The sequence below is a fragment of the Phasianus colchicus genome, chromosome 9 (genome assembly GCF_987193195.1).
Source record: "Phasianus colchicus chromosome 9, bPhaCol1.hap1.1, whole genome shotgun sequence".
NCBI classification, from domain to species: Eukaryota; Metazoa; Chordata; class Aves; order Galliformes; family Phasianidae; genus Phasianus; species Phasianus colchicus.
Genome location: NC_143444.1, coordinates 1,954,153 through 1,976,871, shown reverse-complemented (window position 1 = coordinate 1,976,871; position 22,719 = coordinate 1,954,153). Strand labels below are relative to the sequence as shown.

General features: G+C 54.9%; 2 protein-coding genes and 1 long non-coding RNA gene across 13 annotated transcripts; 1 reads left to right on the top strand and 2 right to left on the bottom strand.

Moving 5' to 3' along the window:
* Nucleotides 1-618: 618 nt before the first annotated feature.
* Nucleotides 619-9,395, bottom strand: LOC116241478 (uncharacterized). The gene is made up of 7 exons (XM_090145744.1): nt 8,988-9,395; nt 8,547-8,778; nt 8,325-8,392; nt 8,145-8,226; nt 7,998-8,032; nt 2,848-7,303; nt 619-2,663 (listed from the first exon to the last, which is right to left on the bottom strand). The coding sequence occupies exons 1-6, from the start codon at nt 9,393-9,395 to the stop codon at nt 7,052-7,054; spliced, it is 1,077 nt and encodes a 358-aa protein (XP_090001870.1). The 3' UTR covers nt 619-2,663; nt 2,848-7,051.
* Nucleotides 9,396-9,645: 250 nt separating this feature from the next.
* LOC149916715 (uncharacterized) lies at nt 9,646-22,673 on the top strand. Of its 9 annotated transcripts, XM_090145877.1 has the most exons (9): nt 9,656-11,236; nt 12,357-12,738; nt 13,035-13,138; nt 17,992-18,218; nt 20,880-20,939; nt 21,643-21,711; nt 21,853-21,924; nt 22,017-22,116; nt 22,276-22,666. In XM_090145877.1, the coding sequence occupies exons 4-9, from the start codon at nt 18,215-18,217 to the stop codon at nt 22,427-22,429; spliced, it is 459 nt and encodes a 152-aa protein (XP_090002003.1). In that variant the 5' UTR covers nt 9,656-11,236; nt 12,357-12,738; nt 13,035-13,138; nt 17,992-18,214; the 3' UTR covers nt 22,430-22,666. The 9 variants fall into 9 exon arrangements, 2 of the variants coding, with proteins under 2 accessions (XP_090002003.1, XP_090002002.1); XR_016469039.1 differs by having other exon boundaries at nt 9,646-10,600; nt 10,845-10,939; nt 12,360-12,738; nt 21,853-22,673; XR_016469038.1 differs by having other exon boundaries at nt 9,646-10,600; nt 10,845-10,939; nt 21,853-22,673.
* LOC149916716 (uncharacterized) lies at nt 14,946-16,727 on the bottom strand. 3 transcript variants are annotated; one of them, XR_016469045.1, is made up of 3 exons: nt 15,998-16,154; nt 15,695-15,907; nt 14,946-15,155 (listed from the first exon to the last, which is right to left on the bottom strand). It is a non-coding gene; the product is annotated as an uncharacterized LOC149916716 (long non-coding RNA). The 3 variants fall into 3 exon arrangements; XR_016469046.1 differs by lacking the exon at nt 14,946-15,155 and adding an exon at nt 15,191-15,541 and having other exon boundaries at nt 15,998-16,157; XR_016469044.1 differs by lacking the exons at nt 14,946-15,155; nt 15,998-16,154 and adding exons at nt 16,406-16,446; nt 16,593-16,727 and having other exon boundaries at nt 15,771-15,907.
* Nucleotides 22,674-22,719: the final 46 nt, after the last annotated feature.

Here is a 22,719-nt window from a genome sequence, read left to right as displayed (position 1 = left end):
GCAATGAGCTCACTCCACAGCCTTCATTTCTCCAAACTGAACAAGCCCAGCTCCCTCAGCCTGTCTTTGTAGGGGAGGTGCTCCAGCCCTCTGATGGTCTTTGAGGGTCTCCTCTGGACCCTCTCCAACAGCTCTCTGCCTTCCTTGTACTGAGGGCCCTAGACCTGGAGGCAGTACTCCAGATGGGGAGTATGCGCCGCCTCAGCTTCTACAGGTGGGTGTTTGGGGGGGGCACCAAGGAGGGGACTGGGCTTAAAGGAGCTGGGGGCCGCATGCAGTTCTGCTTTGGCCCCGTGGGGCTTCTGTGTCACTCAGAACCTCTGCTTGGTGGCAGGAGGTGCTGTGTCCCCCCCCAGTGGTTCAGCCACAACCTCCCCAGTCCCTCTCTGTGGTCCCCCTCCCATCTGACTATTGGAGTCCCCTCCTCCCTACAGTTCCCCCATTCTGATCCCTGCAGTCCTCCTCTACCCCCCAGCTCACTGCCCCCCTCAGATCCCCCCTCATCCCCATTCTGACCCCCAGGGTCCCTTTCCTCCTTCCCTTCCCCCGTCCCACCCCTCCTATTCCGCCATTCTGATCCTCGTCCCCCCCCCCGACGTCCCCTCTCAATCCCCCATCCAGAATCACAGAATCATGCAGTCACCAAGGTTGAAATCACCAATAGCTCTCACTAATCCATGTCCCTCAACACAATGTCTCAATGTTCCTTGAACACCTCCAGGGGCGGTGACTCCACCACTGCCAGAGCAGCCCATTGCAGCGCCCAACCACTCTGTTGGAGCAGTAATATTTCCTAACATCCAGCCTGAATCACCCGTGGTGCAACTTGAGGCCATTCCCTCTCATCCTATCACTGTTACATGAGAGAAGAGACCAACCCCCACCTCACCACAGCCTTCCTCAGGAGTTACAGAGAGCCGTGAGGTCTCCCTGAGACACTTCTTGCAGTGAGGGGCCCAGAACTGAGCACAGCACTCGAGCTGCAGCCTCACCAGAGCTGAGTGCAGAGGGACAATCACTTCCCTGCACTGCTGGCAGCACCGTTTCTGATACAGGCCAGGATGCCGTTGGTCTTCTTGGCCACCTGGGCACACTGCTGGCTCGTGTTCAGCTGAGTGTCAACCAATAACCCCAGGTCCGTTTCCTCTACACTGACTTCCAGCTGCTCTGCCCCACACCCATGGCGGTGCCTGGGGTTGTTGTGGCCAAAGTGCATCCCCAGTTGACCAGGAAGGCTGACAGATGATGGAAAGCAGCTTGGCTTTTCACCTCCACCAGCTCCCCCAGCACTCTTGGATGAATCTCATCTGGCCCCATGGACTTGTGGCAGTCCAGGTGGAACAGTAGGACTCTGTTTCCTCCTGAATTGTGGGGGGTTTATTCCACTCCCTGTCCGAGACTTCCAGGTCAGAGAGCAGAGAACCTAAGAGCTTTTTTTTCACCCTTGGCACTTCACATCCCGCGTGCACTGCAGCCTTCCCTTCGCTGATGCTGCTCTCCCCATGAATTGTTGGCAGGGGTCTAACGCCACCAGTCCTGCGGTTAGGATTTTGTGAAAGGGGTGCACCATTTGGCGTTGGGGTGCAACTTTGTGTTAAAGGAGTTAAATCTCTGGGCCTTGGGTTCAGGCTTTTGCTAAAGGGGTGCAGCCTTTTGTTCTTAGGGTTATGCTGCTTGGCAGCATTTGGCCTTGGGCTCCTGCTTTTAGTTTTCATTTCTCCTGTTTTGCATCTCTATGCCTCTCCAGGACTCCCTAGCAGAGACACTTTTTCTTTGCTGCAGCCTTCATGGACAAACTCCACTGAGCACAAGAGATCTGTGCAGACGCAGCAGCAGACGTCTGTGCGCAGAGGGACACTGCTCATCCCATTTCTCCTCCTAGCTACGTCTCGTCCCATTCAGTGTGTCTTGAGGGGGTGAATCTCTGTCCACCTCCTGAGTCGCGCCTCCCCTGGTCAGCAAAGGGTCACTACTGCAATGGAGTCATCCAAACTCAGAGGAATAATACACATCCATTTTTTGAGAGCTTTCTTAACAGCCAGCAACAACCAATTGGAGGTAACACTGGCCAATGGGCTATTTGCAATGAATAAGTGGTAGAGGTAAACAAAGAGTCAAATAAGAGATGGCAAAGAGAAAAGGCAGAAAATGGGGAAAGAGGGACAGACAGACAGCAAAGCACTCGTAGATCCAGCCACGTCCCGGTGTCAGGTGTGGATCTTCAGTCTGATGGGTTGTCGCAGGTGGTGCTGTTCAGCTGGCAACGACTCACGACGACAGTAGAAACTTACTGATAAGTCCAAAGCGGTGGCACTCGGCTGCCTGCCCACACTGCCCACAGCTGTGCCTGTGCACCTCTGGGGGGCAGGAGCACAGGAGAGGCCCCTTCCGTGGGGACAGACCCCTCTCCCCACGCCCCACCACGCAGCCCCGAGCTGGGAAGGGTTACTGAGCAGGGCGGTCAGATGGGCAGCAGCCCATCACAGACCACACGCAGGGTACTGCTTGTAAAGTACACCAGGGAAGCAAATGTTGTCTGGGGCAGCACTCAAGGCAGGAGCCAATAGAAGAGCTCCTGGTCATAGTGCTGGGCGTACAGTACTGCAGAGCCCAGCACGACAACGAGTAGCAGCTGGAGGCAGACCAGGATGAGGCAGATCGTCCTGTGGGGCAAAAGGGAAAGAGGGCCGGGGATGAGGCATCCCCACCCCACAGCAGCACAGCCCCCACAGTGCCAAAGGGGCCGTTTGGGAGCCCCGCCGGCTGCAGTGGGGGGCCAGGCCATCAGCCCACTGCCAGGAGCCCGGCTGCTGGTGGCTGGGCACGGGGCAATGAGGGGACACTCACTGCATCCAGAAGGCGAGCCCCTGTCTCCTCGCCCGCTCCTTCTTCCCCTGTAGGTGAACATGGGGCAGAGAAGGTGGTCAGGCCCTGCTGCACAGCTGGGGCTCGTGCATGACAGTGGGAGCCTGGCAGCTCAGCAGCGCAGCCCCAGTGCTGCAGGGAGCCCTGTCCCCAGGGACACCCTTGTTGGACTTACTGGCATGATTTGCATTTCTCCTTTGCCTACTGGCAAGCATGCCCACTTCAGGGCACATCTCACCCCACTGTCAGTCCCTGTAAGAAACACTATGGCAAATCCGTCTGCACTAAACACAGTCCTTCCTTCCAACGAGCAACAAAGAAACCATTCTGTCCTGGCTCCTGACCCTTGTCCCTGCCTCCACCTGCCTTCAGAGTACAGCCATCTTCGCTTGCGGAGGGAAAAGGAAAGCGAAAGGGAAAAGGAAAGGGAAAGGGACAATGGGGACTCTTCCTTCCAAGACCCTTGGCTCTGACAGACTACATTCCTTGGAGCTTTGGGATCTCGAGTTCCTCATTTTCCAATGTCACGCTCTCTTCTGGTAGCACACAGAGCACACCAAAGCCCAGGATTTGGCAGCATTTGAAAGGCACAGTCATCTTCTCTTGAGGAGGGTAAGCAACAGTGATAATTCAGACTGGCTTATCCTGGCAGTGTTTGTGGCCACTAAGAGAAATCCCTGCATTCCAGAAAACAGAGACTAAAAGCGGCAGACAGAGGAGTGCCTAACAAAGATGTAAAGACAATTTCAGCTGCGGTTGGTACTGATGGGTACAACCAACCACACAAGGCTGAGCACGCTCTCCTGTCTCTATTCCAATTCTAGAAATACCCAGCAGAGCTCCATGTTCTCTTGCTTTCATTTACTTCCATGAGCCACTTTAAAATGCACGTCGCTATAGGCTGCCTCAAGCTCTAGGGCCTAAAGCCACAGCCTGAGAGGCTTACACCAGCCCAGGGCTTAAAGCCACAGCCCGAGAGGCCAGCACCAGCCTACGGCTTATAGCCACAGCTTGAAAGGCAGAGAGGCTGGCATCGTCCCCGAGGCCTAAAGCCACAGCTGGAAAGGCTCGGACCAGCCACAACCCCAGTCCCGAAGCCACAGCCCCAGCCCAAGAGGCTGGCTGACATCAGATCCAGTGTCAAAACATCCCACGCAGTGTTAGCTATGGTGAGGGGAATTGCCCTCTGCGCTAGGAAGTGGATTGAATGCCAAGAGCTGTGTCTGAGGAACAGCCACGATCAGGTCGAGAGCTTGTGGGTCAAATCAAGGATCGGTCTGGTAAAGGGCACCTAGTGGCTGGGGTCTGCTACAGGCCACCTGATCAGGAGGAGGCTGTTGATGAGACCTTCTTGCTTCAGCTGCAGGTGTTGTGCTCACAGGCTCTTATCCTGATGGGGGATTTCAGCCACCCAGATACCTGCTGGGAGCGCGGCACAGCGGGTGGCAGACAATCCAGGAGATTCCTGGAGTCTGTCAAGGATAACCTCCTGGTCCAGGAAATAGATGGACCAACCCGAGGTGAAGCCTTACCAGACCTGGTGCTCACCAATGCAGAGGAGAGCGTTAGAGAGGCTAAGACTGGAGGCAGCCTGGGCTGTGCTGACATGCCTTGGTGGAGTTTGTGATCTTGAAGAATGCAGGCCTGGCAAAAAGTGGAGCAGGACTCTCAACTTCAGGAGAGCAAACTTCTGGCTGCATGGTTTCCTCTTGTGCTTTACTGTCACCTTCCGTTGTGCCCACCATTGATCTGCAATGGTAAGTAAGTAAGTAAGTAAGGCCTGAGTGGCCAAATGTTGGTCCGTGCAGTCCATGATGGTGCTGCACATGGCCTGGTGAGTATTTTGCAACCTGCCCCTGTGTCTTCCTGCCCACTCTGTAGCTGTGGAACTGATAACCTCAATCTTTCTCCCAGCTCATTACCTGACCCAGCTCTGGTCTCTGATGGAAAAAGAGATCACAGCATTTAACGGGAGCTTCTCTTATCCGTTTGTGATTCTAGATGACTACACTGGTTCTTTTAAGCCAGTGTTCTGGTCAGACACAGCTTTTGTTCCTGAGGTGGAACGCAGAGGTAAATCACTGCCAGGACAGAGCCTTTCAGGTTCCCCCTACCGTTCTCTTTTCCTCCCCCCTCCATCTCCTTTCAGTTCTCTTCCCCTCCCGTCTCCAGACAGTTCCACACACGGATTGCTGTGTATCAGCCCGGTGCCACTGCAGGCACCCGGCATCTATGGGTGAGACGCTGCTGTGTGGAAGGGAGAGGAGGGTGCCGTGGAGCGATCCCTCGTTGTTCCCATCTGGAGATGGATATGGACGTGTCTGACACGAGCTGCTCTGTCCCGTTTGTTTACAGATGCGAGTGGAGATGAATGGGATGCAGAATCCCAGCCGGCTCCCCGGACGGAAGCTCTAGCAGATGGCATGGGTATGTCATGGCTTTTTACTTCCTTTGCGAGCTGCCACCTCACAGCCCTAATGTCAGCCAGCCACACCTGCAGGAGTGAGAGCACAGAGCTGCACGTGCGTGCCCTGTCCCTGCACCATCCCTGGTACCATCTGTTCCTCAGATGGCACTGTGCCGTCACGCAGTGACACAGACTGTGGTGTATGATGGAAAGCTCTCATGGTTCTTTGCTTGCAGAAGTGCCTCCAGAGCAGAGCTGCTTCCCGTGCCGGACCCCCGCTGGTATCCCAGGGGTGGGTAGTCTGTCTGGGTGGACTTCACCAAACAGTGCTATGTTCAGTAGCTGGCTCATCTGGTACATCCTGTTCAGGTCCTGTGGGACAGAGAGGGAAGTTGGTAAGACAAAGATATTTTCAGAGGTTTTCTCACATTCTACAGACAGTCACGATGGAGAACGCAGCTCCTGGTGGGTACATTTCTGTCTGTTTACCAGAGGGCTTGGAAACCAACATTCTACACATGTGGAAAACACTGATGTCTTCTGGGAAGTAGTGCCCCCTGAAGATAACATCTTCCTGATGAGAGCAGATATTTACGGTTCCACTCTGCTTCCTTCTTTCTAAAGAGATCAACGGACAGCCTGTGGCTGAGGCTGTGTGTCAGGAGGGCAGCAGCTGCACGCTGCTCTTCTCCCATGAGGACACAGAGGACGTTCAAGCGGCTGGTGCTCCACTTCAAGGTAAAGGCTGTGCACAGAGCTCTGTGGCTGGCGGTTAGAGGTTGCTTCCCTCCCACCGGCTTCCCAAGGACTTAGGAACTTTGTTCTTTGGGAACAAAGCCGCCTGAACCACACTCAGCAGACGGCGAGAAGCAGCAGCAATCTTCCTCCCACAGTCTCTGCATCCCAGGGAAGCGTTGTTCCAGGAAGCCACGGAAATGAAACACAACATTTCATGGCAGTGTCAGAGCTCTGATGAGATTGCCAGTCAGGCACGAGGCGCAGCAGTGACCACCATTGTTCCTTCAGGTTGCGGGTGCTGAAGAACACGCAGCTCATGAAGAACATGCAGAAGCGCACAGCGTCCCTGTGGAAGATGTCTCCATGTTCTCCTCCAAAGGCACTCTGCTTTGTTTGCTTTGTTTGTTGCTGTGCTCCTTGTAAGGATTCTGTACTGCATTTGCATCCAGCAGCAGAGGCAGAAACACCAGTGAGCTGCTCCACCACCTCCATCCCACCACGCTCTTTATTCCAGCGCCACTCTGTGTGGTGCTGGGAGGAAGGAGAGTGGGGGGCTCTCCCGTGCCCTCAGCAGTTCCTCTCTCTGCAGGCACCTCATGGAATCTGCCAAAGCCCAGTGTGCTGCCCTCAAGGGTTCATGGCATCTGGACAGTGAGCCGGCCCCAGACAAAGCAGAGAACAGGTGGGCTCGGCCTCCACATGTGTTAAGACATCCAGCCTAGGTGCCGCGGAGCCCCAGCACATCCTCCCCCTCAGACCAGAGAGCACCCCAGCTCCGCTGTCCCCAGTGCAGCCCCTGTGGCCCCCCAGCCCAGCCTAAATCCCCCTGGCCACGCAGAAGAGATCGAGTCGCCCCAAGCCCCGCTGGGCACTGTGACCATCCCCGCTCCCATCCTCCAGCGGATGGCAGCCGTCCCCCTGGCGTAGGGTGCGGGGACCACGTCCCACACCTGGACAACCACTGCTGCCGCCAGCTGAGGCTTTCCAGATTGCTCGTGCAATAGTGAATAAAAGAGCTATTTCTTAACTCTGCTGGCTGTGTCACATTCTGCTTAATTCTCCCAGAATACACTTACATTGGCTTCTCTTCAGAGCAAGAAGTTTCCACGCTACACCTGCGCAGTGCAAAGTCATAGCAACCTCGTAGTTATTTGAGATCATGGAGCAGATCTTCCCAGATGATGTGTTAAGGCAGCTGAGAGATGAAGAAGTGATCCGGGACAGCCAGCATGGCTGCACCAAGGGCAGATCGTGCCTGATCCACCTGGTGCCTTCTGTGATGCAGTGTCGGCACTGATGGACAACAGGAGGGCAACTGATGTCATCTCCCTGGACTTGTGCAAGGCCCTTGCTGTGGTCCCGCACCACTTCCTTCTCTCTAAGTTGCAGTGCTTAACCACCCCTCTCTGTATAGACGTTTTTCCTGATACCCAACCTAAACTCTCCTGGCACAACTTGAGGCCATTCCCCTCGTCCTGTCAGCGGTGAGAAGAGACCAGCCCCCAGGACCCGACACTCAGCCCTATTGAAACTCATACAGTTTGCCTCAGCCAACTGACCAATCTGTCCAGGTCCCTCTGCAGTGCCTTTCTCCCCTCCGGCAGATCAACACTCCCTCCCAGCTTGGTGTCATCTGCAAACTTACTGAGGATGAACTCAATCCCCTCATCAAGATTATTGATAAAGACGTTAAATACGAGTGGTCCCCGCACTGAGCCGTGGGGGACACCACTCGTGACTGGCCGCCAGCTGGGTTCAGCTCCATTGACCACAACTCTTTGGGCCTGGCCATCCAGACAGTGTTTCACCCAGCAGAGCGTACGCCCATCCAAACCATGGGCAGCCAGCTTCTCCACGAGGATGCTGTGGGGGACAGTGTCACAGGCCTTACTGCAGTCCAGGTAGACCAAATCAACAGCCTCACCTTCATCCACTAAGCGGGTCACCTTGTCAGAGAATGACATCACGTTTGTCAAGCGGGATTTACCATTCGTATGATCTCAGGAGGCTTTAACCCAACTGCTGAAAGGATATGGAAAGGACACGTGAGTATGTCATCCCTGTGTCACGGTACATCATAAGCCCCGTGCATGTTCTACGTTTCTTACGCCCTCCATCATTCTCACAGCCATACACGGGGCTCTGGGGAGCCGACGTTTCCGTTGTTGTTGGGGGTCCTGCTGCCACCTTGAGGTACTGGGCCGAACTGCCACCGTCTGTGTGAAACAGGAGGAAAAAATACAATTCTGAACCCACAGCACCTCAAAGTCCCTTCGAGGCACCCCGACCACAGCCCCCGCTGCCCCTTACAAACCTCAGGAGTGCCAGCAGCACCTCGTGCCTTAGGATTCCCGGTGCATTTCGCGAGGATGCGCTCATCTCCTGCATCGTGATCATTGGCAAAAATGTCCAACGGCGCTGACCAGAGCTGGGGGCTCAGCGCTGGCACGCAGGGAAACCTGCTGTGCTGCAGCGTGAGCCTCCGGCACTGCTGCTGGGCACCGCCGGGCGCAGCCTGGTTCCGTCCTCTCCGCACCTCCCTGCGGGGACTGATGGCCGTGCCCGGGATCCCCCGAGCCTCCTCTTCTGCAGGCTGAGCCGCCCCAGCTCTGCCAGAATCCCACGCCAGCCATTTCCCACGCGGTGCTGAGGAGGGGAGGGGATGCGGGGGAAGGAAAGGCGCTGGTGGGTGCAGTCCTACGACACGGCCATTTGAGCTGCCCTGTCCTCACCCAGCGGTGGGCAGCGGGACGCTGCAGACAGAAGCGCTGAAAAACGAACGCTAAACATTTAATCGTTGAACACACAGAGCAGTAAACAGAGGAATGACCGCGTTCCCAACCAGCTCCCATCCTGACAATCATCCCCCCTCGCGGCTTCCCTCCTCGGGGCCAACTCGAAGCGGCTCCACGTCGGCTTCACGCAGCTCCGGGAGCTGCGCGCGGGGACAGACAGGCGGACAGATGGAAAACGGCACCTGGGGACTGCAGCTGCGGGGCAGCAGCCGAAGGCTCTCGCTGACTCCGTGCCGGGCTCGAACGCGCCTCGACCCGCGCGATCGCTCCCTCTCTTTCGGGGCTGCCCGGCTCAGCCAGGAGCCGCTCCCGGACGCCGGCGGGTCCCGCCGCTCGCGGTCAGCCGCCGCTTCACGCAGCCCGGCGGCGCAACGATGGCGGACGGCTCGGTTCCGACGGGGGACGGACGGGGGCCGGCGGCGGTGCCCCCGCGCCGCCTTCCCCCGACCGCCCGGCGTCCCCGAGGCACGGGGCGGGCGGCGGCGGGGACCCGGGGCAGCGGAGCTCCGCGTTCCCCGCACGGAGCCCCGCGGCCGCAGCCGCCATTGGCGGAGAGCCCGCGCTCGGCCCCGCCTCCTTCGCTCTCCCATTGGTCGGTCCGCCGGATGGGGCGGGCACTCCGCGCGGGGTCCTTTCCGTCCGCGGTCGCGCCATCATTGCGTCATCACCGCGCGCGTCCCGCCCGGCCCCGGCCCCGGCCCCGGCCCGGCTGCCTGCGGCGCCGCTCCGCTTCCAGGGCTGCGGGGCGGCCGGGCCCCGGCTGCGGCTGCGGGAGGAGGAGGGCGGGGACGTGGGGGACCGCAGCGAGGCCGAGCCCGCGCCCGCACCCGCACCGCCACGCCCCGCTCCGTGCGGGCCTTGCTGGAGAGCGGCGAGCGCGGGCTGGCGGCTGCCCGGGCGCAGGGGGGGAAGCGGGGCGTCCGGACGGGCGGCGCGGCCCGGCGATGGCGTGGGGAACCCGCTGGATACGGGCGGCTCCGGGGCACCTTGGCGTCCCACTGCAGGCGGCGGTCGCGGTGCCGGCCCGAGGCCGGCGCTGTGCGGGGCGGGGCTGAGCGCGGGGCGATCAGCTGCTGCTGCTGCTGCTGCTGCTGCTCGGCCGGCTTCTCGGTCACCTGCGCAAGGCGCGCTGCTGGCTCGCGTTCAGCCGAGCGTCGGCCCGCAGCTCCAGAGCCTTTTCCTCCACGCGGCCTTCCGGCCGCTCTGCCCCAAGGCCGCAGCGATGCCTGGGGTCGTTGTGACCAACGTGCGGGACCCGGCGTGTGGTGGTGTCGAACCTCGTGCCGTTAGCATCAGCCGTCGATCGGCCTGACCGGAGCCCTCTGCAGGGTCTTGGAATCCTTAGGCAGATTATAGGAGGATGCCGGAGCCGAGGGGCGATGGGAGGCAGGGAGGGGAGCATCCTGCCGTGCCACCGGCAGCCCGGGGACCACGTGCTGTGGGTGCCGGCACGGAGCTCCTCCATCCGTCAGAACGGGAGCTGCGGTTCTGGCTGCAGCGGCAGGAACTCAGCGCAGCCCTGCAGAGAGCGGTCCGGCAGCACGAGAAGAAGATGACGGCCGTGGAGTGCGAGAGCCTCAGCAGCGTCTGCAGCCCGCGAGGAGCTGAGCGGGGCTGGGAAGAGGAAGCTGTGGGAGTCCTGGGGAGGGACTCCCAGAATAGCAGCGTGAGTGGTAGGATCAGCTGCTTCCTCCTCCGCTCCTGACAGCGTGCACTGGTTTCCTTTGAGAAGCCAGTGCAGAAGCCAGACCCCATTGTCACATCTGTGGGGTTGCACAGAACGCACAGGCATGGGGTAAGTTTAGGTTGGGTATCAGGACAAAGTTCTCTACAGGAAGGGTTGTTGAGCACTGGAATGGGCTCCCTGGGGAGGTGGTTGAGTCACCATCCCCAAACATGTTTAAAAACCATTTGGATGTGGTGCTCCAGGACATGATTTAGAGGAGGGTTGTTAGAGTTGGGGTACTTTGCTCAGGTCGTGGTTGGACTCGATGCTCTTGAAGTTCTTTTCCAATGTGAGCGATTTTGTGATTCTGCAGGGACACAGTGTGTTGGACTGCTGTTTGTTGCAGAGCACCAGCACAGGGCAGGACTGGGGACTGGGAAGATCACAGAAGATCACAGAAGCACCAAGGTTAGAGAAGACCTACAAGATCATCCAGTCCAACCGTCCACCTATCACCAGTAGTTCTCACTAAACCATATCCCTCAACACGAAATCCAAACGTTCCTTGAATACCTCCAGGGTCGGTGACTCCACCACCTCCGTGGGCAGCCCATTCCACTGCCTGACCACTCTTTGAGAGAAGTAGTATTTCCTAACATCCAGCGTAAATCTCCCCTGGTGCAGCTTGAAGCCATTCCCTCTAGTTCTGTCACCAGTTACATGAGAGGAGAGGCTAACTCCCAGCTCACTACAACCTCACTTCAGGTAGTTATAGAGAGCAATAAGGTCTGCCCTGAGCCTCCTCTTCTCCACACTAGCTGCTAATGGATCGCTCCATTAATGCAAAATTGCTGTAATTAAGAGCAGGTAAATGCTCCTGCACAAGACTGGGCACTGAGACCTTTGTGTCTGTCAGTGATTCTCCAGCACGTTCTGTGCACGTGGCTGCTTTGCTTTCTAGGGCCTGGGAACGGCCAACAGCACTCTGATCAGAGTGATGGTGTCCTGCTCCGAAAAAGGATCTTTTTAGATCTGCTCTTCTTACCTGTATTCTCTCTTCTGTTCTGCCCTCTTTCTTCTCCCCTCTTGTTCATCACTCTTCTTCCCCCTTACAAGCTCCTCTCTTCCCTTTTTCCTTTGTTCTGCTCAATCTCCTCTCCTCTCCTCTCCTCTCCTCTCCTCTCCTCTCCTCTCCTCTCCTCTCCTCTCCTCTCCTCTCCTCTCCTCTCCTCTCCTCTCCTCTCCTCTCCTCTCCTCTCCTCTCCTCTCCTCTCCTCTCCTCTCCTCTCCTCTCCTCTCCTCTCCTCTCCTCTCCTCTCCTCTCCTCTCCTCTCCTCTCCTCTCCTCTCCTCTCCTCTCCTCTCCTCTCCTCTCCTCTCCTCTCCTCTCCTCTCCTCTCCTCTCCTCTCCTCTCCTCTTTGTTGGCAAGAGGGCTCCGAGCTCCCTTGCTGGTGCGGAGAGGCTCAGACTCCCTTGCTGGTGCAGAAGGAAGAATGAAGGACCTTTACTGAAGATGCTTACAACCTTTTATACCTGTGCAACAGCAACTTACATGTAGGAAGCAGGAGCGTCGTGTGTGTTTATGTCTGGCTCAAGTTACTGCTAAGCTTCTTTACTCATTAGCAAGATAATGACTTTCTTTATCCCACATCTCCCCCTTTGCTATTAAGAGAAAAAGAAGCACGGTTCAAAAACAATCCTAAAAGTAGCTAAACTAAAATTAATACACTGAACAAGGATGGGTTCTGTAGAGTACAAACAGCAGTCCATATTAACCAATCCCAACGATTCCAATTCTTATGATTCCTTGGTGACACAGTTGACAAAGTGAGTGTTGTCGCTGTGAGTCCAAACCACTGATGAAAGTGCTGTGATCATGTTACAGCAGATGATGAGACAGATGGCCAGACCCCTCAGATTCGCATGAGCACCCACTGGACACCCCAGGACTCCTCTGGGACATCCCCAGACCCTTCTGGATGACTCCAGGACCACTCAGACCCACATGAGAACTCCCTGGACCCTACCAGACCCTACTGGGCCATTTCCAGATCAGCCCAGGGACTCCTCAGAGCTCTTGGACCCATAGTGGGAACTTCCAGATCCTTCCATGGTGCCACAGGACCAACCCGGGGACTCCCTGGACACCCCAAGGTCCCTCTGGGATATCTCCAGACTCTTCTGGTTGAGTCCAGAAGAGCCCCCTGGAGCCCCCAAACCTCTCTAGGATGTCTCATGCAGATCCTTCTGCATGATTCCAAGGGGGGGTAAGAGGGGATAAAGGAGGGTGTGGGTGGGGCGAGAAAGGGGTCAGTGGGGCTTTTTTGGGCTGGAAAGGGAGGTTGTGTGGAATCTAGGGGGGGAAGGTGTGAGTGAGTGGGACTGCTCTGAGGTGGAAAGAGGATCTGGTGATGGAGAGAGGGGTGGAATGGGGAAACTGGGGAGTTGTGGGGAGCTTCTATAGTAAAGGAAGTCTAGGGGCAGAGAATGGGGGTTGGAGGGGGGAGGACAGAGGTTCTGACACAGTGCCTGCTCAACAGGTCCCCTTTGTGTCCCTTCCCAGGGAGAAACCACACTTTGGGCCTGAATGACACTGGGCACACAGCTTCCTTCTTAGCTTGATATCAAGACACCTTGCTGACACAGATCTTCTGTAAGAGACACAAGGTTAGTTTGGAAATCCGTGAGCTTCTCTAAGGTCATGCGTTACATCAAAGATCTAAAGGTAATCACAGAATCATAGAATAGCCTGGGTTGAAAAGGACCACAATGACTATCTAGTTTCAACCCCCTGCCATGTGCAGGGACACTGTCCACCAGACCAGGCTGCCCTGAGCCACGTCCAGCGTGGCCTCGAATGCCCCAAAGGATGGGGCATCCACGTCCTCTATGGGCTACCTTTTAAAATGCCTCACCACCGTCTGAATGCAAAACTTGCCCCTGATATCAAAACTAAATCTCCCCTGTCTCAATTTAAAACCATTCCCCATTATCCTGTCATTATCCACCCTCGTAAACATCTGTTCCCCCTCCAGTTTATACAGTTTATACGTTTCCTTCAAGTCCTGGGAGGTCTCCCGGAGCCTTCTCTTCTCCAAGCTGAACAAGCCCCGGTCCCTCGTTGCACCAAGAATGCCTCGGCGGCTGCATTTCCCTCGTCCCCCACCAGGGGGCGCTGCTCCCCATCCAGCTCAGCACGCACCCTGCGCTCACTTCCAGGGGGCGTTCTCAGCAGCGTGCGCCCTTTGCACCGGGCAGCCCGGGCTGCGCTTTACTGACGTGCTGCTCGGCCGCGTTCACAACGTGTGCTCCAGTCAGCCCGCAGGCTGTCGGCTTTTCAGCGTCTATTACACAGCTCAGTGCCGGAGCTGGTGTGCGCTAAAGGCACCTGCAGCTGCCGGGACAGCCTGAAGAAAAGCCTCGGGAGGGGTTTGCACGACCCCAGGTGAGCCGTCAGCCCGGCGCTAAGCGCACAGAAGGGAACGCTGGAAGGGCCGCTAGAGGCAGATGTTGCCTGCTGGGTCCCCGAAGGGAAACTGCGGGCTGTCGGGGAGAGAGAGGGGAGTGGAAATTCCCCCGTTGGAGGCTTCCCATTCAGACACTCCAAAGGAGGAGTTGAAAGCTGCCATCAATCCATGCGTGCAGAGCTGTGGAGCGGGATCATCTCGTGTCTGCCGTGGCCCAGAGGGAGAAACGCACTCCCGGCTGGGCTGTGTTACACAGAGCCAACCGGGCAGCAGAGCACGCTGAGCTCCTCTGCTCACTTCCTTACTGTTCCAGCTCCAACCCCTTCCTGTGCCTCTCGGAGCCCAAGCCGGGCTGCAACACGCCTGGGAACTGCTGCTCCCCTCGTTGCAGCCCGTCTGGCCCAGCAAACCTGCCGTGCTGGGCAGGAGCTGGAGCTGGGACCGGGCTCCCGCCTGGACTACAGCAGTGCCGATTCTGCCCCGCCCGGTGCCACTCCCCGCTGCCTTCCCGCCGCACAGGTCACACATCTCCACGTTGCTGTCCTGGCGCAGGTGCCAGAAGAGGCAATCTCCAGCTGCCCTGCTCTCAAGGGCAGCATCTCCCTGCAGCTCGCTCACTTCCTCACTGAGCGCTGCCCATGGCACTGTTATAGATTCCCGTGACAAAACCAGACAGAGTCTAGTTTGATAAAGGAATAGCTTTATTGAATTAAGCAAGGCAGTAAAGTGAGCAAAACAGCGCTGGATGGACGAGGAGAGCGTACACTCCACCAGGGTCGTGATTTGAACAAAGGATTGGCTCTGTGCTTATACAGTTCTCATCTCCTGCATACATTCCAGCCATTCTTGCATTGATATAATTCTTATCTCCTGCATATGTTCCAGCGGCCACAAAGGTTGTTGCTTAGAAGAAAAAGGGGGAGATGGCAAGGAATGAAAGGCAGGGTGAGGTCAGCTGTACAAAATCCCTTGCAGGAAAACAAAGACGTGAAGAGCATTTGCCCTGATACTGCTGCAAGTCCAGCTTTTACTGCGGAGGTGACAGGCATCTGTGCCGTTGTTTATCTGCAGTGAGGAATGTCATGCTGCCTTTTTTTAAACACCCATTTACTCTTTCACAAAAGAACATCAACTTCTGATACTCGTTCTGCAAACTGGGGAAGAGTAACCTGCAGAATGCTGACTGCTGCAGAGGACAAGTTGGAAGACAGCTGCTCCTAAGAAACATACAGACAGATTAACTTTATTATGTTACAATACAAAGCTCTTACTTTATGGAACAGGCAAATCAGAATGTGTAATAAAAACCTGGAGCTGTATACCAATAATTTAAGGGCACTGTATCTGTTGGAACGTCCCTTGAGAATCTGAAGGAATTCTGGACCTCTGACTTATAAAACCAGTTATTTGCCAGCCAGTAAGAAGATGAATTTTTTGCGGTTCAACTGAAGCTTCCTATTTAGCATACACTTACTTACCAGGTTCAGATAATAAAAAAAACAAACATCTAAGGATCTAGTCCTGTGTTCCTGTTAGCACTTCGTGCCTGCAACTACCACAAGAGGTCAGGAAATGAAGCAGGCACAGGATGAAGGTCTCTCCTCTGGAGAAAATCAGACAAGCAAAGGAACTTCAAAAGCACATTTCACTTTTAAGAAGGAGAACAGAGATACCTAGGCTGTTATGCTACTGCAGAAAAGCAAAAACAGGCTGAGAAGCATCGATGCAAGCACGCCAAGTCCCACAGATTCCCTACCTTGTCTGGTGCCACATAACAACATCGGTCCGTTAAAGCAATCGGGGGCCAGACGTGTTTGCTGAACAAAGAGCACGCAAATCCCAAGGCTGGGATTCACCCATCAGCTCAATTCTGAGGCTCCTCTCTTCAGCTTCTCTCATCAGCCACCGCTCACAGCCTCAGCAGCCGCTCTCGCCGTTCCCGCAGGCACACGGGAGGTCTCGGTGCCACCTGGGAAGGAAGCAGACGTTGGAAAGACATCCTAAAGCTCTGTGCATCGCTCACCGCCACAGCGTGCGGGCATCCGCCGGCCCCGCTCACCCCGCTGCCGCCGATCCCGGCCCTGCGGCGCCGTCCCGTACGTGAGCGGCACCGACCCCGGGAGCCCCCGGACCCCACCGAGACCGGACCGCACGGCACAGCCAGGAGGAGCGGACAAACCCGGCCGGTCGCCCGGCACCGCGCCGCCGCCACCACGGCCCGCCGCCCGCCACGTGACCGCGCGACCCGGCCGTCACCCGGGCAGGGCGGCCGCGGGGTGAAGCTGGCGGCCGCCATTTTGAGAAAGGGCACGGCGAGCCCCGAGCGGCGGGGAGGCGCTGAAGAGCGGGTGAAGCCGTCGAGGAGCCACGTTGGCTGTGGGAACGCGGCCGGGCGGAGCTTCCGGCGTTCTAACGCTTCGAATTCGGTAATCGGTAAATGCTTCGTTTGCGTGTGTTGCGCACGTACAGTTAGGTCGAGAGTCCTCGGCGCTGAGGGGTGCGGTGTTCCTGTAATAAAGAAAAATGCAGCGAAGGCAAAGCGGGGCAAGCGTATTTCTCAACTCGGGCAGCGGCACGTCGCGCTGCTGGCAGGCGCTGCTTCGGCTCGGTCGGTGCCGTTCCGCGTGGCACAGACGGGGCGAGAGAAGACTCACAGGTGCCGCTGCACGAAATCGTAGCTCGGTTCGGTACCGCCGCGCCGTCGTTGGACAAAGGGCTCCGTGCTGCGAGTGCTGCGGCAGCTCGGGCGCACCGAGCGGCAGCTGGGCATTGCACGCAGCCTGCGGAGCGCACGTGGGCAGGTGGGGATCGGCTGATAAACGGCGCGGGGCTGCAAGCCGGCAGGGAGATGGCTTACGCTGGTACCAGGCAACGGGCGTCGGGGTAAAATCAAGGTCTGAAGAACGTTTGGGTCCTTTTGGAGTTCTGTACGGCAGACCCGACCGATTTCAGTTGAAAGGGAAGCTCTGAGTCAACGAAGGGAGAATTACTGACGTCCTACCGGGATGTGATGCTGGAGGCGGAGCAGCCCGTGGCCTCGCTGGGTTTTTCTCTTTGAGGAAAGCCCTGCAGTCACTGCTGGCACACAGGTGTCAGCCTGGAGGAGTTGGATCAGCTCCCTGCAAACAGCCCTTGTGCTGCTGCTCTGCGTGGTGCCAGCAGCTCCAGCACCCAGACGGTGTGCAGGTCACTCCTTTAGAACTTTGTACTTTTCATTTCCCATACACCTTGTTGAAGCCTAGGTAAACAAAGCATCCTAAAGGGAACGTTGAAGAAAATGTCCCTGCATCATTTTCAGAGACATAAAAGGCGTGCTGGGCTCCAAAGGAAGTCGGTATGTGTTGGGCCAGCGTCACTCAGAATGAAAACAGGGACACGCTGACATGCACCAGTGGGCTCCTGCTTGATGTTTTGTAAATAGGGTCAAAAAGAAACTGCAAAATGAGCACTTGCAGCTTTCATAGACCCTCCCCTCCAAAATCAACACATTCTGCACAGCCAGAGGTGCCTTCCCAGTCTTCTGTCTTTTGGCAGTTTACTTTGTTTTTTCTTCAGCTGAGTGTCTTTCTCCATTAGTTTTATCTTGGTCAGACAACTTGATCAAATCCAGGTCTCCTCTGCGATACTTGAAATATGCTTTTACTGTCGAGGAGACAACAGACTTTTGGGCTTAATAAGAATATGGGAAATGTGGCTACCAGAATCTTTCTGAGAAGCCAAGGATGCTCTACAAGAACATACATCTGAGTGTTTGACTGCTGCTGCTAGGTCCTGACATTGATGAGCCGTACAGAATAACTTAAATCTGTCCCCCTACTCCCTGTCTTCTTTCTAAAATCACTTGCATCAATGCTTCTACATACTTGAGCTATCTTGCAGTATGACACTATGCATGATTTATTGGTCCTTACAAGTATCTTAGAAGATAAATAGCAATTAGCAGACTTAAAGAAAGCTCTTGGTATTCATTAACGTTGACACTGAGTAACATAAGTCTTGCTCTTAATGTGAAGTATTCTGACAGCTGCTTTCCTGCTTATTTCTTCTGCACAGTGTCTATAGGTTAATCAGCAAAGACTGCACGGGCCCTGCAGCTGTTGCCTAGTTCTCTGCCTGCATTGCTGATTTGTGGCTTTGGGATGAGAAATTAACTGCAACATGTTTGTGCCCAGCTCTGGAAGCTACAGCTTTCCTTGAGTAACTGCTAAGACCGTGAGTGTACCTGCTTTAGTGGAAACAGAGTTGCACCAGGAAGAAAGTTTCCTCTGCATGTTAGATGAGTAAGTGTGAAGAGCACAAGCATTATTCCGCTGTTTGCACTAAATTTGTTCCATCTGCTTTGATGCCCCAATCTTCCAATGAAATTTGCAGTCACTGCAGTTACTGCCACTGGTGGAGTGTAGATAGCTGCTTTTACAGAATATTTGCTGCTTCCCATTTTTTGCAATCGTCGCTCTTTTTTGGATAGCACAGTTGCTGTAAGTGCAGCTTTTGTTCCTTCCTACTGGAAGGCAGTTTTTGTGTCAGCAGGATGCAGGGGTTAGCTTGGCTGAACAGGAACAGCCCACAGCAGGCTGAGCTCTGCCAGGGGTAGACCAACATGCAAAGCACCCAGGCCAAACAATGATCCAGGCTTTAGAATGGAGCATATCACCTTGGCGAGCTGTTTAATGATTGAGGCATTCAAGTCATCTGCTTCCCCACAAGCAGAAGGGTCAGGGAATGTCACAGAGAATCAGCTAAGCTTGGGAATACTGCTCTGGCAAGGCAGCCCCTCTGAGCACAGCATCTCAACCTGGACCAGCCTTCAAGAGGGGACAGCATTCCCCAGCCTGCTTTAAGCCATCCCAAGTTAGTCTAGTTGGATGACAGCTGGATGTCTGTGTACCATTTGGCCCAAAGCCTGGGTACTCAGGTACAGCTGACAAACACATGAGGCTGTGCACACATTACCCAGGAGCTGTGACGTTAAAGGGATAAGTAGTAGGAATGGATCCAACCAGGATGTTGATGTGAGGGGATGATACAATTCCCTCCCACACCTCTTATCGCATGAGAATGGCCGTATAAATACTTGCTCTGTAAGCAGTGGCAAAGAAGGATAGCTCTTAGAGCAGACTCCTTGTGCTCACCTGCACTGCCCTGCACTGAGAGTCTTCAGAGATCCTAGCAGCTGGCACTGAGAGCTACTTTGGTAGAAGTTTAAAAGTTTGTCTCCAAAACCAAGCACAGGCTGTAAGCAGGCCAAGAGGAGGGCACAGCCAGATTCAGTTCTCTGTGTCCACCTGCACACTGGGTTGTAGCAGCTGCAGTCGTGTGCAGTGTTTCCTGTTGCTGGCTGCTCAGAGTGACCAAACCCAGACCTCATAAGAAGAAAACTGTCACTATCATGACAATATTTTGCATGCAGATGAAGCTTGATACAAGTGTGGCAGTGAAGGTTTCTGACTGACCTGTCCTCAGTTTTTAGGAGTTTTGTTTGCTTGCTTAAGTACAGTAAGCTGCTCTCAATTATAGTATGTCCTTTGCCGTAAACATACCTGGGACAAAATGGTAGTTTTGACATCATCTTCCAGTGGCTGGGATAGCCAAGTCTTAGAAAAATACAGCACCTCCCCCAGAGCTGTGATGGCCGTGCTGCTGCTTGCTGATCCTCCCTCTTATCTGTGGTTTTCCTTTACAGGACACTGTTCTTAATTGTGGCCCAAGTCCCTGTGGGTTTCTTCTCCTCCCACAAAGCTGCTCACACTGCAGGAGGCACAGGCACGGACACGAGGCCACAGCAGCTCTCTCGTGTCAGACAGCAGAGACATTGAAGTGGAAGAAGGCCCTGCAGCTTTACAGGGGAAATTCCACACAGTCATTGACTTTCCATCCGAAAGATGAAGAGGAGTTTCTTTTGCAGCACCTATCATAATTGTTTGGGTGGTTTTTTTTTCCATTGTTACTAATGCAGAACTTGCTGAAACTAAGTTACTTTAACCATGCGTGAAGCAAACTTCCACTGAGGATTCAACCAACTTATAACTGCCTGATGGGCTCAGTTTAGCCACACAGTGGCACCGTTCTTTTCCTGTTGGGCAGGTCACGAGGTGTACAGAGCCATCTGATGTCTATGCTTGCCAGTGCTACCTGCACCTGGAAACATCGGGGTTTTCCAGATTTCAGGACCACGTGCCTGAAATAAATTCTGGTTCTCCTCTAAGCAGAGCTGTTGGACTGACTTGCTATTTGCTAAGACTGGGAAGAGGCAGGGCTGCTGCAGCCCCAGCCCCACCTGACAGGGGTCTCTGTAGGGACGGGCTGCTGGCTTTGTCCTGGGCACTGCAGTGCTCTGTGACCAGAAATTACCACCAGGAGCTGTTCTACCGACTGTGCCCACACTTTGCTGGTATATGTGGCTGAGAAGCCCCTGCACGTGGCCAGCCAGGAGCTGCTGCCCTTCTGACCACCTCACTCAGTAACTGCTCTCTGCTTGGCTGCACATGGTGGAAGCTGTTACTCAACAAATAATATAAATATAAGAAATAAACACTAAACAGGGCTTATTGTCACAAGGTAGCCAGACAAGAGGAGTGAGAAAATGCATAAGCATTGGGCATGTAAGTTGTGTCTGTTTCCTTGGAGGCAGAAACATTCATGCTCTCCTAGTTTACTTGAGTGCAATTTTACTTAAGATCCTCTCAAGTCCTTCTGAGCTTGTTTGAGCCTTCAAGGGCATGCACAGTCGAGCCATGAGTATTTCTTTACTCGGAGAGCTGCCACTTTTCAGTGGGAAGGTTACAGCTGCCCCTCTTCAGCTGAGAGAGCCCAGAGCTTTGTATTTGGGCCGTGGCATTCCCTGGCCCACCGCCAGACCCTACAGGTCACTCAGGGAAAAGGAGGCCCCACATGTGCTGGAAGCTCTCCTCACCTGTGTCTGATCACACTTGTGCCTGCAGGCCCTGCTGGTGAATCAGCAGAAGAGAACCATGTCTACGAGCCTGAAGGGGATGCTGGAGGTAAGTCACCAGGCTTCATTTCCTTGGTATTGGATCATATTTGGCTGGGATAGTTCAGCAAGGGTTCCGCTTTTCACCGGCCAGCAGGTTCTTCTTGAGAAGCGTGGATGGTCGTTGTTTTTTGGGTGCTCCATGCTGTCAGCATTGTGTTGCCTTCGTCCCTGTATCTCTGAGGTCTCCCAGCAAGAAAATTTCAAGGGACTGAATGTTCTTCCATGAGGTCCCTGAGCACTGTTCCCCACGGCCTGGAGAAAGTATTTGGAAAGCTGTGGAATACCAGCCAGCAGGTCACCTGGCTGCTCTGCAGCTTTGCAACTTTCCCCCGTCGTTAGCTGAGCCCCTTCCTTCACTGCAGCTCACTAAGGAAGAGAGAGATGGGCACATGCAATTGGGAATGTTTCTCCTCTGTCCTTGCTTACAGCTCTGTCTCCAGGCAGTGGCTTACCAAAGCCTAGGTTTAATGCAGTTCATGCAGTTGAGTTTAGAGCTGGGGTGAGCTCCAAGAGGGCATTCCTCTGGGCAGTTCCACACAGGGTTAGTTATGTATGACGGTGGTGCCCCTGCAGGCACCCAGGAACTGTTTTTGAGGTGTGGAAGGGAGAGAATAGTGTCATGGAGAAATCCCTGGCTTTAATTGCATCTTGTGTCATTCTGCCTGGAAGGATGTTTAATGGGAGTTGCTCTGTCCTGCGTTTGTTTGCAGATGTGACTGGAGCAGGTGATCCAGGATCCGCTCTGAGCTCTGGGACCAAAACTCTGGTGGATGGCATGGGTAAGTCATGGCTTTGTAATTCCTGCGAGAGCTTTCATTGCCCATTTCAGTGCCATTTCATGGCACGATTCCCCCTAATGCTCTCCTCTTCAGTGATGCTGTAGCATATGAGTGAAACTTTTTGTGGGTCTTTGGTTGCAGAAGTGCTCCTGTGGATGTCTTTGCCTGGTCATTCATTTCCTCCCGCGCTGGAGCCCAGCTGGAATCCCAGCGGTGAGCAGTTTGTCTTTACTGACTTCGCTGACTCACCGCTGGTCTCCAAAACTTCATGCACCTGATATTTGACTTCGTACATTCTGTACAAGTCTGGAAAGAGGAAAGGATGAACCCAAACGAGGAAGAAACTCCCAGGCTCATCCCATCTCCTAAAGGAACTGCTGAAGGAAATGGAGAAGGCAGCACATGGTAGGTATATTTTAGTGTGTTCACCATGAGACATCGGAAGCTGAGGTCTGACGTTCATGTGTGGACAAGCTGTAGCCTGCACAGCAGGAAGGGATCACTCAGAGCCGTGCTGCGGTGGTGTTCTATGTAACGCCTTGCAGACACCCAAGTATTTGACAGCCTGTACGACCTCATCACCGACTACTGGCAGACGCCACTGAGGTACAGCGGACTTGAGATAAGGCTGACAGAGCCGTGCCTCGGTCCAACACTCACAACAACACAGACTGGATGCCACGGAACGGCACCAGAGCGACGAGCCCAGCTCCAGTGACATCTACTTCAGGGCAGGAGGGAAGATCCAGCACTGTCAAACATGGCAAGAGGGTCACGTTTCATAAGGCACTTGACCGAGCGCACATTGTTCAAGTTCATCACCCACAATAAAAGTGTTTTTTTGTTCTGCACTAACAACGGAGTCCGTGTCTAATTGGCACAGTTAAACCTTCCTCTTATTTGTCTTCCTCAACCTGTATGAGGACCTTTGGACAGGATTTCGAAAGGGCATTGAGGGACTTTACCAGTATTCCATGGTTGTAGGTGGCACCACCTCATCATCCTTAG

Coding starts and splice junctions, on each gene's coding strand:
- LOC116241478 (XM_090145744.1), bottom strand. CDS start 9,395: ATGGGAGAGCGAAGGAGGCGGGGCCGAGCGCGGGCTCTCCGCCAATGG. Junction 8,033..8,144: donor TCGGCTCCCCAGAGCCCCGT/GTATGGCTGTGA, acceptor ATATCCTTTCAG/CAGTTGGGTTAAAGCCTCCT. Junction 7,304..7,997: donor CTCCTGAGATCATACGAATG/GTAAATCCCGCT, acceptor GTTGTCCATCAG/TGCCGACACTGCATCACAGA.
- LOC149916715 (XM_090145876.1), top strand. Junction 21,712..21,852: donor AACTCTGGTGGATGGCATGG/GTAAGTCATGGC, acceptor CTTTGGTTGCAG/AAGTGCTCCTGTGGATGTCT. Junction 21,925..22,016: donor GCCCAGCTGGAATCCCAGCG/GTGAGCAGTTTG, acceptor ATTCTGTACAAG/TCTGGAAAGAGGAAAGGATG.